Source organism: Felis catus, chromosome B1 (genome assembly GCF_018350175.1).
Source record: "Felis catus isolate Fca126 chromosome B1, F.catus_Fca126_mat1.0, whole genome shotgun sequence".
NCBI lineage: Eukaryota > Metazoa > Chordata > Mammalia > Carnivora > Felidae > Felis > Felis catus.
The window spans coordinates 164,192,931-164,211,764 of NC_058371.1; the positions used below are offsets into that span (position 1 = coordinate 164,192,931).

General features: G+C 37.7%; 1 protein-coding gene across 9 annotated transcripts in view; it reads left to right on the forward strand.

Moving 5' to 3' along the window:
• Nucleotides 1-18,834, forward strand: part of FRYL (FRY like transcription coactivator) — a 272,435-nt gene that overhangs the window by 175,085 nt on the left and 78,516 nt on the right. For all 9 annotated transcript variants that reach the window (XM_019829525.3, XM_019829524.3, XM_045056397.1 and 6 more), the window contains 9 exons: nucleotides 1,018-1,255; nucleotides 2,367-2,552; nucleotides 2,814-2,900; nucleotides 4,031-4,299; nucleotides 7,012-7,207; nucleotides 8,034-8,158; nucleotides 10,653-10,710; nucleotides 12,977-13,068; nucleotides 17,352-17,524. In XM_019829525.3, the coding sequence (XP_019685084.1) occupies nucleotides 1,018-1,255; nucleotides 2,367-2,552; nucleotides 2,814-2,900; nucleotides 4,031-4,299; nucleotides 7,012-7,207; nucleotides 8,034-8,158; nucleotides 10,653-10,710; nucleotides 12,977-13,068; nucleotides 17,352-17,524 (1,424 nt within the window). The remainder of the gene's footprint in view (nucleotides 1-1,017; nucleotides 1,256-2,366; nucleotides 2,553-2,813; nucleotides 2,901-4,030; nucleotides 4,300-7,011; nucleotides 7,208-8,033; nucleotides 8,159-10,652; nucleotides 10,711-12,976; nucleotides 13,069-17,351; nucleotides 17,525-18,834) is intronic.

Consider the following 18,834-nt stretch of genomic DNA (forward strand, 5'->3'; position numbering starts at 1 on the left):
GGTGAAGACTGTGACATCTCCTTCCACCTAAAGCACATGGCTTTTCTCCTCTTAGGAGAAGCTTAGGAAGCTTCCTAAGCATGTAGTTGTGGCACATGCTTAATATCACCTATTAACCTTACTCGTTCAAGCTGTTTCCAACATTGATGCATGTGTTTTGATGGTCAGGCGCTAAAGTAATCCTGTTCAGCCCCAAATCAGAAACTCCTGCTCACAGAGTATTACATATTGGTAGCTTCACTACTGGGGCCATCTTTTATGGTTTTCTTGTTGATCGTTTTCTTTATGTTCTGGTAAAACCCATTAGCTCATATTATGTTCATGTCCTCCGATTGTTTTGGTATCTCTAAAAGGTAATTTTATACAGCCTCTTCTCTAATTTGCTTAGATTTAAACTCCCTTTAGGGACTTCCGTGTTAGAGCAACCTTTTTCCCCTCAGGTGCACTCCATTTATATTACTGCAAATTTACTCTCATGCTCACCTTCAAGAATTATCTCCGTTAACTTGATTTCATCTGGGTTTATTCTATTTTCTTGTTCACAATCGGCTATCTTACAGTTTAACTATAACCTCAGCAGCATGAAAAGGACAGAGACAAATCATGTTCTTTCCAGTGATAGTAAAGGACTACATAAATGTGAAATAATGCTTAGATATTATATGAGCAGATATAATTTTTGATTACAAGAAAACATACAGCATTTTAAGGATTAAAGAATTTTTAAAATGTAATTCTGATATGCTGATCTGTATTTTTTCAAGTGCATTTTCATTATGATCAAACTTTCCTGAAGTTTTTTAAAAACACCAATATTAATAGATTCATAGGTGAATTTAAACACGAGAATAACCTAAGGGTGAATATACAAAAAAAAGGGAACATTGGTTCCCATCCTCCTACTTCTTACAAACCAGGGAGGAGGACATCTTTTTTTAAGTTCTTAGTTTTAGGTTTTAGATGATGAAACTACGTGGAAGGTTCTGAGGTTTGCTAATGGAATTTTGTTCTTGGTAGGCTCACAATTCATATGGATGAAGAACTACGTGCTCTGGCTTTCAATACCCTGCAGGCACTAATGCTTGATTTTCCAGATTGGCGGGAGGATGTTCTTTCAGGATTTGTTTATTTTATTGTTCGTGAAGTGACTGATGTCCATCCCACGCTTCTTGATAATGCTGTAAAGATGTTGGTACAATTAATAAATCAGTGGAAACAGGCAACCCAAATGCACAACAAAAACCAGGACTCCCAGGTACCAGAGTCTTTTGTTTTGTCCCTTTGTATGTGGTCAGTGGTAACTGACCAACAGTCATGTTAATAGCTATTGATTTCTTGCAAACTAAACATTTGATCGGTTTTGTTTGCTTTCGAAGTCTTATAATCCCTAAACTAAACCTCCCTGCAGTTCAGATGTTAAATATAGTGTCCGTGTGTCCAACCTTTCCAACCCTCTTCCTTTCGTAACAGTTGGTTCTGAATGAACACAGAGAGTAGAGGCAATTCTAGCTTATGTTTAGGTTGTTTCCAGTATATTTAAAGCTGATATAACAATTTTGGGGAGTATTTCATTTGAGTTATTTGATTGTTTTACCCATGGTACTAGTCCCTGCTTCACATATGTGGTTTGTCTGCTCCTTTACCATGAAAGGTACTCAGCTTCTTGATCTATATAACATATTGCCCTAGAACCTTGGAATTTTAGAGCAGGATCATCTAAATCAATCTAGCTCGCAGCCTTCAGTGAGCATGGAGAGAAGCCCAAGAACCCCTATTTCCAACAAGCTCCTAGGTGATGCCATGCTGCTAGTCTACACTTTGAGTTCAAATTGTCCCAATTCAGTCCCTTCATTTTCCACATAGAAGTGTTAGGCCAAGAGTGATTAACAGTGTCAGCTCCAAGTTTACAAAGTAACCAGAGAATGCCAGAAGCTCCATACACAATTCATATTTAGACTGCCAGTTAAAAAGCTTTTTATCTCTGTGTACACTGTTACATTTTTTTTAATGTTTATTTTTGAGAGAGAGAGAGAGAGAGAGAGGATGAGCAGGGGAGGGTCAGAGAGAGGGTAACAGAGGATCCAAAGCGGGCTCTGCACTGACAGCAGCGAGCCCAATGTGGGGCCCAAGCTCATGAACCAAACCACGAGATCATCACCTGAGCTGAAGTCGAAAGCTCAACCGACTGAGCCACCCAGGTGCCCCTGCGGTGTTACATTTTTGTGAATTAAATATTATTTAAGTTACTTGAGCTGAGGCAGATCTATAGCTATAATGTATATAATTTGGTTTATTCTTTAATGGTTATACTGGAATGTCTACACATACTCTTTTGTTTGATTTTTAACTTCTTTTTATTTTTCAAGCATGGTGTGGCTAATGGAGCTTCTCATCCCCCTCCTCTGGAAAGGAGCCCGTATTCCAACGTATTCCATGTGGTCGAAGGGTTTGCACTTGTCATTCTCTGTAGCAGTCGACCTGCGACTAGGAGATTAGCTGTCAGTGTCCTTAGAGAAATACGGGCTTTGTTTGCACTTTTGGAAATACCTAAGGTAAGATTTAGGTATATCATTTAATTATCTAATGAAAGTACATAAAAACTATTCTTTTGTTCATTCTGTTGCTACCATGCAGGCATAACTTAACTTATAACAAAGTAACAAAGGCTTTTTGACCTGGTCTAAACTAAGCCGGCTGCCTTCAATTCCATTTGTAACAAATAGTGCTGATGTGCCGTTTTTTTATGTTTTCTTAGGTTTGGCTTTTCTTAATCATTCCTAAATATTTTTAGACATGTGCTCACTTTTTTATAGGGTGATGATGAATTAGCCATAGATGTGATGGACAGGCTGAGCCCATCCATTCTTGAGAGCTTCATACATCTCACTGGAGCTGATCAGGTAACTGTCATGATTTCATGCTATTCAGTCTTGCCTTGGAACTTTAGACATACATACATACATACATGCATACGTGAATTTCCTTTACAAATATAATGCATTGAAGAGTATTTTATGCCCAAGTGATAATTAATTTGACTCATTAAGATGGAGAAAAACACTTTGTTAGCAAATGCAACTAAACTTTCTTAGCTGGGCTTGATTTTTTTTTTTTTTTTTTTTTTTTTTACAAAGGTCTTACGTTAAGATTTCAAGATGGACATAAAAATAACCATCAAACTTTACTACTTGAAGTTTCTTTTTTGTTCCTGTTTGGAACACATGGACAAGGTTTCTGGGCTTTGAGTGTAACACTTAGCTCTTATAATTCACAACTTAATGTATAACCAAGGGAGATAGTAATACAATTTTATAAACCTAAGAGATCGATTATAAATCTTTTCAGTTTAAAGCATTCTGCTTTAGATTATTAACTACGATTTATGCCAACAAAAAGAATAATGAATGACTCTTCTCATGCCTAAAGCCATGCCTGGCTTATAATGGGTATTTTTGTAAATATCTGTTGAATGATAGAGTGAATTGGACCTCTGTTCAGTTTAAGACTTTGTTGTTGTTTGAATGACACATAAGTTGCTCTGAAGGTAAATCTTTATCTCTTCAGTATAATAGCTTGGAATTATCATTGAACAAATATTTAAGAATATGTACCTCTGGAGAGGAGTCTGTTTTCCTGTCTCTTCTGCCTGTGCATATATAGGGCATGTCAGCATAAAGTTAATGGTCCATTTTTCAGTTCCCTCTTAGTTTTAGTATGCCCACGAAAGTTGATTATTCATATATGAATTATGTAAGTTGTGGTTCTTCACCTTTTTGGTTCATGGATCCTTTTGAGACTAATAAAACCTCTGGAATCTTTCTCCAGAAAAACCCATGTACACACGTACACACAAAAAAACTTTATATGCAATTTCAGGAATTCACTACCCCCTTAAACCTTTCTTGGACCTCATTATTACCTCTGTTCTAGAAACTACCAAGAGGCCACTTAGAGTTTAATGCAATCCATATGGCAAAACTCTGAAACTTATGGAAATGTGCGATAATCCTTTGCTGTTTTCTCTACGCAGACTACTTTGCTGTATTGCCCTAGCTCGATAGATTTACAGACATTAGCAGAATGGAACTCTTCTCCTATCAGCCACCAGTTTGATGTGATCAGCCCATCACACATATGGGTATTTGCACATGTGACCCAAGGCCAAGACCCATGGATTATAAGTCTCTCCAGTTTTTTAAAGCAAGAAAACCTTCCCAAACACTGCTGTACAGCTGTGAGCTATGCTTGGATGTTTGCATACACAAGACTTCAGTTATTGTCCCCACAGGTTGATATAAAGTAAGTTGTTTTCCTAGTGTAAATTTTAGAATGTGTAGACTGTCAGTTTTTATAAGTACGTATTTGAAAAGTTGTACAAGTTGGAAATTCCACAAGTAAATAACCTGCCATACGGACTGATGTATAAGGGGGGGAGACGAAAGATGTACAGGATGTAGTCTCATAATCCCTTCATCCTTTTCATGTAATTCAGTCTCACCAAATTGTTGGTTCACTTAATAGCACAGTGCTTGGTGCATAGTATGTGTCTGATGAATCTGTACTGAAGAATTAAGGAGCAGAGGATCTGGAGAGGAGTGTGGATCTGGATACAGATGAGCGTATAGAGGAAGGGTGCAAAGTGAAGAGACACCAAGCACAGTGACCTTACTTTTCCTGATGACATTATAAGGAAGTCATCTGCTGACAGGGATTAGTGATGATGGCTTTGGGGATAATGGCAAAGATTTGGAATAACTGATGATGTGATAGGGTGTTAAACAAGGTCATCATAAACTGCAGTTAATTTCTTCTTGCTCTTAAGTATAGTATTTTTGAACCTGAATTTGAGTTCCCGATTTCACTTTATCCAGTACGTTTTATCAGATCACATGGAATGAGGCCTCTCATCATAGAAGTTGCCCGTATAAACCCAACCCCTGGACGAACCTAACACCTTAGGGTCATTAAAGGCTCTCCAAACCTGGCTCTAGTCTGTACTTTCCCCTTACTTTCTGTCATTGCTGTCCATGTGTTCTTAGGTTAGAACCACACAAACTTCTCCAAGTTCACCGCATGTGACTACAGTTTCCACTATCTTGAGTTTTAGTTCACATGAACCTAGAATGCCTTTTGTCTTCTCTGTCTTCTGTATGTCGACATCTGCTGTATCTCAAATTCCACCTTATTTTTAAAGCCTTCTCTTACATCTCCCAACCCAGAGTAATCATTCCTTCTTTTGGATTTGAATATAGATATTTTTGGTTTTTCTATATGTGTATCCATGCTTATTATATATCCATGTAGATTCTCAGGTATTATGTAGCAAGTATTATTTATTTAGTGGAAATTGACACTTGCCACCTTGCATAACATTAATGACCTTATCTTAGTCTCCCCTAATTACCATGTTTTAAATTAGAAGCTCCTCTCCTACTCCATTCTCTATCTCCTCTATCATTCTGCATCACAGTTGGCACTATCTGACGTTCTTTTATTCATTTCAGTATTGTATATCTTCCGCAGTATTCATGATGGTAGTGATTTTTTTTTAAGTTTATTTTTACTTATTTTTGAGACAGAGAGAGAGAGAGAGCGAGAGCCAGGGAGGGGCAGAAAGAAGGGGAGAGAGAGAGTCCCAAGCAGGCTCCGTGCTGTCAGCACAGAACCTGATGCAAGGCTCGAACTCATGAATGGTGAGATCCTAGGCCAAGATAAAGACTTGGTCACTCAACCAACTGAGCCACCCAAGTGACCTGCTGGTAGTGATTTTTAACAGGGTTGTTTTATTTTGTTTTTACTGCTGCCACAATATTTTCTAAAACAGTAAAACACTGTTGATGAATTAATGAAGTGATATGTTTGCTTTGTTTATCTTAATATATAAATGTACTGAAGCTAAGGACTCTGTGTTAGTATTTTTCTGTTTTGTTTTCCTCTCATTCCTTAATCCCAATAGAATTTGGTGTTTGGAAAGATTTATGGAATTGTTCCAACATATTTTATTGGTCTGTTGTTTCAAGACAGAAATTTGACAGAACCCTTAAAAATGTGGATACTCTTTTGACACTGCAGTTCCATTTTTAGGAATTTACCCAAGAAAATAATTAAAATTTTATTATAATTAAGCATATATTCAAATGTATAGTGTTGTGTATTATAGGGGAAAATTTCTATTAGTTAAAATGCCCAATAATGAAAATTTAGACAATAAAACCTGATCTCTATAGTAATATAGCATACAGTCATCAAAAATGATGTCGCACTGGGGCACCTGGGTGGCTCAATCGGATGAGTGTTCAACTTCGGCTCAGGTCATGATCTCGCGGTTTGTGAGTTCGAGCCCCGCGTTGGGCTCTGTGCTGACAGCTCAGAGCCTGGAGCCTGCTTTGGATTCTGTGTCTCCTTCTCTCTCTGCCTCTCCCCCACTTGTCCTCTGTCTGTATCAAAACTAAATAGATGTAAAATTAAAAAAAAAAAAATTAAAAAAAATGATGTCCCAGAAGTATAGTCTTTTAGTGGAAGATGTTTAAAACACGTTAAGTACATACAAAAAAACCCAGTATTGTTCAGTTTTTGTGAGTTAAAGGAGATATATTCAACATGTTTGTATATGAATTGAAGATTTGTAAAAGAATATACTGTGCTTACTTGGATGTGGGATAAAGGGGATTTTCATTTTGTTTTCATGTGGTTTTTTGTTTTTTTTTTTTTTTCACATCGTATTTTTTTTTCACATGTATAAGAAGTTATAAAATGTGGCCTGTTGAAATATTAACTTTGGTCACAAGAATAATAGATGATGTTAAAATGATGCTATGTTTTAATTTTCAGTCAAATATGTTATTCATTTATATCTTACCACCATTCCACAGGGCTTTAGCAGCGGTGGTAATAAAACCGTATGTTAACCATCTCTCCTAAATTGATAGCATTTAGCTTTAGTTAAAGAAAACTTCAAAAAATGTCGTCTTGTTTGCATTCACCTGCTTCTCTTGCTGTTTTCCCCCTTAGCAGCCCCATCAATGCTAAGAAAGTGAACACTACCACAAGCAGTGACTCCTACGTCGGCCTGTGGAGAAACTATCTGCTCCTTTGCTGCAGTGCGGCGACATCCACGACCTCTTCAACATCTGCAGGTTCTGTGAGGTGTTCTCCTCCCGAGACGCTGGCGTCTACCCCTGATAGTGGCTATAGCATTGATTCCAAAGTAAGGCTTCCCAACCTGCCACTGAATTTGAATGGCACCATCAAATAATGGTTTTCAAGTGTCTTTTCCAGGACCATAAAGGCATTTGGTTGAAAAGTGTGTTGCTTGTACTAACGATGAAAATAGTGCAAGAAATCGCATGACTATCGATTCCTTACTGGGATCAATTTCATATGTATACACACGAACACTGCTGTACTGATGGAGGGTCATGCTCACTGAATTCATCGTAGTGAATTTTTTAAAGGAATTTTCATCCCCACTTTTCCTTATTTATTTTCTATAGTTTTCACACTTCTCAGTATCCAAAATAAATCGTTTAAATAAATACCTTCGTCGAATTTCCCTAAATTATGTAGTGGTACCAATGATACTTGGTAATAACAGTTGTATAGCCTTCATGCTGTGACACAAAATGTTGCGAGGTGGTCGGAGAAAATTTAGGAAACCTAAGACCTGAGAGTCTTTCTTTAACACCAGTGACTCTTGTAGAAGGAATTTTTTTCTAATTGGTTTTTATGGATCAAAAGACATAGACTATCAGATGGAGGGAATCAGCCTATTATCTGATGGTAAGTGTCTGTAAGAAATTAGGAGACCCACAGAGCCCAAATTCTTTTAATGAACTTGCAGCGAAACATTGGACAAGTCATTTAATGTTTTTAGATTATGTGCACCACAGGTGAATTTTGAAGCCCCGTTCACAGAAAAATTCCATCTTTCCATGGCCCTTGATGAAATGTTGATGAAATGTGGATGAAGTGCCAAATTATTTAATTGGATGTACTGTCATTAATGGCTGCTATAAATACCTATTTTTTTTCAGATTATCGGCATCCCATCCCCTTCATCCTTGTTTAAGCACATAGTTCCAATGATGCGCTCTGAGAGCATAGAGATCACAGAATCCCTTGTTCTAGGTCTTGGCAGGACCAACCCAGGAGCTTTTAGGTAATTATCTTCGTATCTGTTCTCTATGCACTAAACCAGCTAATGTACTGTTGGAGAGAAGGCGTGATAGAGTACTTACTATCCGGACAGTTCATGTCAGTCCTGACATTTACCAGGTAACTAGCCATGTAACATTGAATGAGTCGTGTAATTTCTCTGATCCTTTGTTTCTTCATTTTGACTGAACAGATAAGAATTACCCAATATTCTTCACAGAATGACTGTGAAAATCACATATCTATTCTGTATAAATAGGTTCTAAAAATGATAAAATGCCATGTAAATTTTTAATACTTTTCTGCCTATTTACACAGTGATGTGATTATTTTACAGTTTTGGTCTATTGGCTAAAACTATCATTTTTCCTGTTCTTATTCAAGAGAATTAGGTTATTTTTTATTTGTTTATTTATTTTAATGTTTATTTATTTTTCAGAGAGTGAAAGAGAGAGAGTGAGAGGGAGGGAGGAAGGGGCAGAGAGCGAGGGAGACAGAATCTGAAGCAGGCTCCAGGCTCCGAGCTGTCAGCACAGAGCCCGATGTGGGGCTTGAACCCACGAACCACGAGATTATGACCTGAGCCAAAGTCGTACACTCAACCAACTGAGCCACCCAGGCGCCCTGAGAATTAGGTTATTTGTGAAAGAAATATTTACACACATATTTATGTCATCCTTGATATTTTTTATACTAATGAAAAAAATCCTTCATTTTTGCCTGAGATTCTGCTTGGTCCTTGCCTTGCCTGCTGGGCCTTGTAGTCATTCTTTTGAGATTGTCCTCCATTGATCTCAGGTGATGTTTGATGTTTCATCTCTGAGATAACACATACAGCAGAGACTAGGTTAGCTAATTATTATGTGTCTGTATTTGTGGGGTGGCGTTCATCATAAATGAAGTCTTGGAAAATTATTTTGTGATAAGTAAATACATTATTGTGCTAATGGAAAAAATAGGATCCAAAGATGATCTCAGATTCTTAAAAAACAAATTCTCATAAAGAGAAACAATCCTCAGGCAAAAACGGTAAATATCTGCAGTAGTTTCCATAGATGATGAAATTGTGGATGCATTGTGTTTTCTTATTATCCTTTTTTATTTTTCCAGTTATCCACAATGATCACATTTACAATTCAAAGCCATAATGTAAGCAAAGATAAAGTTATCATTTTCATGAAGTTCATACCCTTTAACTTATTAATGCTATTTATAAGAATTAATCCTAAGGAGATAATCAGAAACGAAGGCAAAGATATTCACTGAGGTAGTATTTATAACAACAAAAATTAGATAAAATTGGGGCACCTGGCCAGCTCAGTCAGTAGAGCATGCGACTCTTGATCTTATGGTTGTAAGTTCGAGCTCCACGTTAGGTGTAGAGATTACTTAAAATCTTCAGGAGTGCCTGGGTGGCTTAGTCAGTTAAATGTCTGACGTGGGCTCAAGTCATGGTGTCACAGTTGGTGAGTTCAAGCCCCTCATCAGGCTCTGCATTAACACCAAAGAGCCTGCTTGGGATTCTCTGTCTCTGTCTCTGTCTCTCTCTCAAAAAAAGAAAAAAAAATTTTAGGGACACCTGGGTGGCTCAGTCGGTTAAGCATCCAACTTCAGCTGAGGTCACGATCTCAGAGTTCATGGGTGTGAGCCCCACATTGGGCTCTGTGCTGACAGCTCAGAGCATGGAGCCTGTTTCAGATTCTATGTCTGTCTGCCTGTCTGTCTGTCTCTCTGCCTTTCCCCTGCTCAAGCTCTGTCTCTCTCAAAAGTAAATAAATATTTAAAAATAGTAGTAATAAATAATTTAAAAGGCTTTAAAAAATTACATAAAATTTAATGAATCAGTGAGAAATGAAAGTGGTTAGGAAAATTGTGGTATCCTACTCTATAAAAGAATATTATGAAAAAATTAATGGCATTTAAAAGTCATTATGCTATTAATGGGAAAAAGGATACCATCCCATGTATGATAGGGTTTCAACTATATAAAATGTGTGTGGGCTCAAAATGATGGAACAACAGTCTTAATGGTACTTACCTCTGTGAATTAGAGTAAGTGGCCTATCCCATTTTTTTCTGCTTTCCAAATACAGTGTGCATATGTTCTTTTGTAACCAAAACAAAACAATAAGGATTGTGTTGGAAACAGTAGAATTAGGGGGCACCTGGGTGGCTCAGTTGGTTGAGCGTCCGACTTTGGCTCAGGTCATGATCTCGTGGTTCACGAGTTCAAGCCCCACGTCGGGCTCTGTGCTGACAGCTTGGAGCCTGGAGCCTGTTTCAGATTCTGTCTCTGTCTCTCTCTGCCCCTCCCCTGCTTGCGCTCTGTGTGTGTCTCTCTCTCACTCTCAAAAATAAATAAACATTAAAAAAAGATTAAAACAGTAGAATTAGGGTTAACACTTGCATTTCACATCATTATATTAGTGTTTACATATTTGCACAACAGATTATACCCATTCAGCTATTAATTTAAAAATATATCACTTCCCTTCTAGGGAACTAATAGAGGAATTGCATCCCATAATTAAAGAAGCACTCGAAAGAAGGCCAGAGGTAAGTGTATATTTTTCTACCATTAAATATTCATCAAGTACTTGTCTTCTATATTCTATGCCAAAATTAGACACAGAATTTTGTCAAAAGTTAGAAATTGAGAAGTAATTACATAAAAGATCGTCTAAAGTAGTTCTAAACACTTTTTTAATATACAAAACTCTTCCCCGCCCCCCCAGGAGATCTTTATGCAGAAACTCATTACATAAAAGATATTAAATTGCTATAACTAGAGTGAGGGCAGTCAGGATCTAGATGGGTCAGCAAACTTCCTGTAAATGGCCAGGTAGTAAATATTTTCACCTTTGCAGGCCCTACTGTCTCTGTTGCAACTGCTCAGTTTTGCTGCATAGGTTACTAAACAAAGGGACGCAGCTAGATTGCAATAAAATTTTATTTAGGCAGCAGTGGGCCAGATTTGGCCTGTGAGGTCCATATTTTGCCAGCCCCAGGTTTACATTCCCAAATCTATAGGTTTGTGTTCTGTCCTGAGCAACTTTTAGAAACCGCAGGTCCAGTGGGACAGGCAGATACGCAAACCATAACTATCACAATGTGTTATTCACTCAAACGAAGTCATAGGTAAAAGGTTGTACAGACTGTAGAGAGGAAAAGCCTCTGGCTCTGCCTGTGAAGGAAAAGTAGGCAGGAAGCACCAATATTTGAGCTGAAGTTTGAAGCACATTCCTTGGATAAGCAAGGGGAAGACATTCTAGGCAGAGAAATAGCATTTGCAAACTTTATGAAAGAATTTGAACACTGCAGATTCTTTTGCGTGATTATATTATGGAGAAAGTGATTGGTTATGCTGCAAAGCAAGGTAGGAATTATCTCATGACACACTCCTGGTCTCTGCTTTATTTAGTAGTCCAGTGGTTACCGTATGGCATAGGCATCCGAGAATTGCCTGGAGAGCTTCCTAAAAATTATAGATTCCTGGGCCTGTTGAATGAGAATCCCTGGAATGGAGCCCAGAAATCTTCTAAAAACCACTGTAGATGAGCCTGGTGTAGATGACTGAGAATCACTGCTCTTTATGTCACCAAGGAATTAAAACAGGAGAGGGAGATGGGGATAATAGCTACTCTTGGAAACTATAAGACAGCATCTGTACTTCTTTATTTCCTTTCTTTAATTTAGCCTGGTGGAGTAGTGATAGTATCCCCATTTAGTAATTGATTAGACTTTTGTTTCAGAATGATCATGTTGATTACAGTATAGCATGAAAGTTAAAGGATTACCAGAGGGAAATGGAAGCAAAATTAAGTAGCAATATTTATACTTCAGAATTTCAGGGGAGAGAAGTCATCATAGCAAGTGAATAGATAGGTACAATGATGTGCCTTGAATGTAAGATTTATTTTGAGTGCTGTAGACTCAGTCTTTCTACAGGAATGAGATGAAAACAAGTCAGTTAAAACGTTGCAGAAATCCTCAAAAGCTGTTTAGAAACCATCCTGTTCAGTATGAATTGCTGTAAACTTTATAAAGAGCTAAACGAACTAGTAGTTGTAATGAACTGGTTATCAGCAAATTGGCCTGCTTATGCAAGGCAGGAATCTGGATTTTGTAGGTTTCTAGTTGCTCTGTACTGTGAAAATTACATCATGATGACATAATGAGCAATAGAAGAAAATGATGCAGCAAATCTGTCTCTTCCTACTACATGAGTTCCCACTGGAAGCAGAATCCAGTGGAGATATTATAGCAATTATAAGCTAGCCATTTGTCCTTTGGCTCTAATAAGATAAATTTATTCATACCATAATGATCAGATAAATTTTTTCTTTTGTATTTCGTTTTTGTGTCAAAATTAATTCGTGAGTGGAAAACTTTGGCACAAGCAAAATCGGTGGGGTTTCTTCATTCTCCTTTGTGTTATTTTTTTTATTTTCCCCGCCCTTCTGTTACATTCGGGGGGACATCTTAGGGATTCTTTTGCTTTCAGTGAGAACAGTTGACTAACCGCTTCAGTTCTTCTGAAGTTGTCAGATTAACAAATAACCTAAAAGTAACTATAACTGTGAGGTAACTATAGGATTTTATTTTCTCCCCCCACAAGGGGTATGGCCGCACAAACTGTCATGTGATTTTATTTGGCTCATTAATCAAACTATCTGCACATGTCTCTCTGATTCAGTGGCCACTAGACTGCTCAAAGTCGACATTACACAAACAAAATAATCGCAATGAGCCCTAAAACCCTAAGTTTGCTATCGACTTCCCGGAAGGACTTTTACTTAGTATCTTTCTATCTCTGGAACAGAATATGAAGCGTCGCAGGCGTCGAGATATTTTGCGAGTACAACTGGTACGAATATTTGAACTGCTGGCAGATGCGGGTGTCATTAGTCACAGGTCAGTGTTGGATTTTGATTTGTAAAACTTTGATTAGGGAACATAGTATTGTCTCTTATGAAATACATAAAAACAAAGCATGCTTGCAACAATAAAAACCTTCAACGCTGTGAGCATTATTTGCCAGTCCATCTAGTATTAGCCAGTGGCTAAAAAACATGTTGAAAAAAAATCTACCACTAGTACTAGATTGCTTCGGGAAAAAATTGGGTATGACATTCCTAGGATTTTGATATTTGTAGGAATCTAGTAACTCAGGCAAGAGGACAGTATCCTTGTTTTGTGCCTAAGTTAACTTCATCTTACCTCATTTTAAAGATGTATTTCTTCGGCGCCTGGGTGGCTCTGTCGGTTAAGCGGCCGACTTCGGCTCAGGTCATGATCTCAAGGTCCGTGAGTTCGAGCCCCGAGTCGGGCTCTGTGCTGACAGCTCAGAGCCTGGAGCCTGTTTCAGATTCTGTGTCTCCCTCTCTCTGACCCTCCCCTGTTCATGCTCTGTCTCTCCCTGCCTCAAAAATAAATAAACGTTAAAAAAAATAAATAAAAATAAAGATGTATTTCTTGTAGACTGTAAAATCATATATATATATATATATATATACATCTGTCTATACATCTATATAGATAGATAGATAGATGTATATATATATATATATATATGTATATATATATATATATATATATATAGGCTAAACACTATAAAGTTTACAAATTTATCCCAGTCATCTATTAGTCTATCCTATTGGGAAAAATCACAAAATCCATGAACATAAATCATAATTCATAACTTTCCACCCTTCCCCAATGAAGACATTGTTAGAATAAAGGCATTTTGGCACTAAGACCAGCCCCTCGAGGAAAATTCCATCAGCTTTGGGTTGAGAACTACCTATTTCCTTAGGAAAGATAATGGTGTTACCTGACTGTTTATTGAAGGAGGGAAAAAAAGAGAGATCTGATCGTCTTCAAAAAAAGGTAACTGAAAAGAGATCCTGAGGAAAAAAGAACGTTAATAATAGTGCAGTGTTGTTACTCTGGCATTGTCCTGCTTATTTCTGAGTACCTCCTCCCTTTCATAGTTCGCATCAAGTGCTTTTTTGACAAGTGCTTTCAAAAATAGAGCTTTAATTAAAGAGAATTTAGGGGCACCTGGGTGGCGCAGTCGGTTAAGCATCCGACTTCAGCCAGGTCACGATCTCGCGGTCCGTGGGTTCGAGCCCCGCGTCGGGCTCTGGGCTGATGGCTCGGAGCCTGGAGCCTGTTTCCGATTCTGTGTCTCCCTCTCTCTCTCTGCCCCTCCCCCGTTCATGCTCTGTCTCTCTCTGTCCCAAAAATAAATAAAAAACGTTGAAAAAAAAATTTAAAAAAAAAATAAAAATAAAAAAAGAGAATTTAAACCACTGATTACCTTTTCTTTTATAGTAAATGAAAAGCAAATGAGAAGAAAGAAAAAGAAACATCATTCCTTTTTTTTGTCCTACACAAAAATAAAACAGTGGAAGTCAGGAAAAGAGAATTTGAAACATGCTGGGCTTCATGCAAAAAAATCAACAACCTAATACCTACCTGGATCTTTTTTTAGTTGTTGCTTTTAATGTAACGTTAGTGAATGGAGAATCTTTGAATGGTACTATTTTGGGGAACTGCAGGATGTTGGTGTATTTAAAATTTAACTGCAAAAGCTGTACTCACCATTGGGCAGTAATGGTTTTGAACACAGTTATGGTTTTGGTTTTGTTTGATTTTTTTTTTTAAGAGAAAGTAATCCTATAAGGCTGTTGCTATTATGGACTTTTTATTTCCTTGATTAAGGCAAAAAAGATGAATTCAGAATGCCAAGAAGGCAGGGATCTTTGTGCCTCATGCTGATCCTGTGTGCCTCATGCATAGGAAGTACTCAATGAATATTTGTTAAATGAATGAACGTTTTATTCTGGGTCAGGTTGCAGTCTATTAAATTGGTTTCCCATCCAATAATAAATCATGACTCAGAAATTAAAAACACTCATTTAAGGAATAAAGGGAAACATTTCAAAAAAAAAAAAGGAAAAGAAAAGAAAAGAAAGGTGCCTGGGTGGCTCAGTCATTAAGCATCTGACTTCAACTCAGGTCATGATCTCATGGTTCTTCAGTTCGAGCTCCGCGTCGGGTGAGCTCGAGCTCCATTTGGGGTGAACATGAGCCCTGCTTGGGTAAGCCCTGCTTCTCTCTCTCTCTCTCTCTCTCTCTCTCTCTCTCTCTCTCTCTCTCCCACACACACACACACCCTCTCTCAGCCCCTCTCTCACTTGCACCTTTTCTCTCTCAAAAAAAGGGAGGGGACACATTTCATTATGAATTCATTGAACATATTTTTATTGTAGACTGATATTTTTAAGATGCTGTAATACCATGGTGATTCCTTACTCTTGTTTTCATGGCTTTAGGATGTTTATTCTTTTGAGAGAGCACATGCAAGTGGGCAAGGGGCAGGGAGAGAGAGGAGACAAAATCTGAAGCATGCTCCAGGCTCTGAGCTGTCAGCACTTGAACTCACGAATTGTGAGATCATGACCTGAGCCGAAGTCAGATGCTTAACCGACTGAGCCAACCAGGCCACTCCTACGATGTTTACAAGAAGCTCTTCACAACTATTAAAAATTAGTTTTACTTTTAAAATCTTGTGTTTTAGAAGTACTTTTCAAATATAGCAAGGAAAACTGATCAAAATGAATGTAATGTAACATCATCATTTATATAGCACTTATGGTGTACTAATAAGATTATGATTCATTTTCTTTTATGATTTCATTTTCTCTTTCTTACATAGTAACTCATTTATAGTCTTACTGAAATGCTCTGAGGTAGCTACTGGTCAAATCCTTTATAAACAATGGGACAAGACTGGAACTCAAGACTTCTGACTAACCAAAGGAGCCTTTCTGGTCTTTGCTTTCCAGGCAGAGAGCCCTTGCCTCAGGGAAAAAATTACTGCAGATATTTGAGACAATTCCACGGGTATAAGAAGACTTGAAAACCACCACTCGTACTTGAATTCTCTTAAAGTTTCGTGTCCCTAGTACTGCCTGTTTTAGAATCTTGCAGAGAATAAATACCTAATGGATATTTGATTGATTATGCTAAAGGCATGATATGAATATGCGTGGCAACCAGGAGAATATATAGAGCTAGTCTTTCTTCTTTCTACCCTTCTGAACCGATCCTTCCTATCCCGTATGCCTCCTTATTTCCTTATTTTGAAAAACTATATATTTTGCCAGAGAAGGAATAACATTCAGCACTCAGAATAGTCGATTAAAAGCAGATATGGAATTGAATAATATAAATTGCAGTAGTTTCTTGATTAAGAAGCACCATCTAGGGGCACTTGGGTGGCTCAGTAGATTGAGCATCTGACTTTAGCTTGGGTCATGATCTCATGGCTCGTGGGGTTGAGCCCCGCATCAGGCTCTGTACTGACATCTCAGAGCCTGGAGCCTGCTTTGGATTCTGTGTCTCCCTCTGTCTCTGCCCCTCCCCCATTCACGCTCTGTCTCTCTCTCTCTCTCTCAAAAATAAACATTAAAAAAAAAGAAGAGGAAGAAGCATCATCTAGGAACACCTGGGTGGCTCAGTCAAGTGTCCAACTCTTGATTCCAACTGAGGTCATGATTTCAGAGTCATAGGATCGAGCCCTGCATTAGGCTCTGTGCTAACAGTGCAGACCCTGCTTGGGATTCTCTCTATCCCTCTGTCTCTGCCCCTCCCCTACTCACATGCTCTGTCTCCTAAAATAAACTTTAAAAAAGCACAATCTATCTCATATTTGTAAGCCAAAAGCATGTTCATTTAATTTTTGTATATTAAGTTGCACACTATCATGACCATGCCAAGTTTAATACACAGTTGATCCTTGAACATAGATTTGAGCTGCACAGGCCCACTTGTATGTGAATTTTAACAGTACAGTAATATAAATGTGTTTTCTCTTATGATTTCATTTTCTCTGTCTTTATTGCAAGAATATAGTACATAATATGTATGACATGCAATATATATGTTCATCAACAGTTTATGTTATTGGCAAGGTTTCCAGCCAACAATAGGCTATTAATTGCTAAGTTTTGTGGAGTTTAAAAGTTATATACAGATTTTTGACTGGAGTGGTGTGAGTGGGTACCCCAAGCCCCCCCATTGTTTAAGGGTGTACTGTGTATTATTCTGGTTTGATTACTAGGAATTTATTTTGATTGAAATTATAATTTAAAATCACATTTTCTTTTTTTTTTTTCCAATATTTTCAGTGCAAGTGGTGGCCTTGATAATGAAACACATTTCCTCAACAACACTTTATTGGAATATGTAGATTTAACTCGACAACTCCTGGAAGCAGAAAATGAGAAAGACTCTGACACACTGAAGGATATACGATGCCATTTTAGTGCCTTAGTGGCGAATATCATTCAGAATGTTCCAGGTAATTATTTTCAGTTTCTTTTTTTTTTTTTAATTTTTTTTTAATGTTTTTATTTATTTTTGGAGGAGAGAGAGACAGAGCATGAGTGGGGGAGGAGCAGAGAGAGAGGGACACACAGAATTTGGAGCAGGCTCCAGGCACTAAGCTGTCAGCACAGAGCCCGATAAGGGGCTCAAACACACGAACTGTGAGATCATGACCTGAGCCGAAGTCGGATGCTTAACTGACTGAGCCATCCAGGCACCCCTATTTTCAGTTTCTTAAAACATTATTGAATTATTAAGCAACCGTCATATATTTTCTTCCCATGAAGGTTTGCAGTCTCAGGTGCTAAAGCAGCTAAAACATAGTGGAAAATATGTCAGCATAACATGGATGGAAAGCGTTTGTTTTAGCTTTCAGTTAGTGGTGTGAGTAGAAATCAAAAACCAACCCCACCTAGATTTTTAATGATAATCAAGACACTAACAAAAAATTTAAGAAGTCAATAGAATATTCTTCTATTATTTTTATTTTTAAAAATTCTATTCTTTTATTTAAAAAAAATTTTTTTTAACGTTTATTTATTTTTGAAGGAGAGAGAGACAGAGTGCGAGCCAGGGAGGGGCAGAGACAGAAGGAGACACAGAATCCGAAGTAGGCTCCAGGCTTTGAGCTGTCAGCCTAGAGCCTGAAGTAGGCCTCGAACTCATGAGCCATGAAATCATGACCGGGCCAAAGTCGGACGCTTAACTGACTGAGCCACTCAGGTGCCCCTCGGATAAGCTTCTTTAGACAGACTTGTTCTAGGTGTAGTAAGCAAAAAGAAATAGTAATGAGAATAGAATTACAAGATATTTTTGAGTAATGGAAGAAGGGTGTAGGCTGCAGTTACAAAATATACCAAAGATGCAGTGTTATTGACTGGTTCCTTTAAGGTCCTTGTACCTATTGTTGAGTACCTACCAAATGGCAGATAGTGGTTTAGGCACTAGAAATATTAATTTATGCAATTACGTCTTAAAACGCCATAAATTCTGTACAAGTGTAAGACATAAAAATGTGACTGTAGCCTTTGGTATAAATGTAAATACAATTTTTTTCTTTTTCTTTCTGAAAAAGAATAATTTTGTTAGCTTTAAAAATACATGCAAACAGTTGGCTTTTAAAGTAAGAGCATGGGTTGTATTTTATAAGAGAGTCCAGTAAGCATTTCTTAGGTACCTTAATTTCAAGTGCAGGAGCCCTATTTGGAACTTTAGAGGAAATGATGCCAGTTACAGGGAAAGAGCATTCTTTCCCTCTAACTTTTCTGATCTGAAGCCCATTAA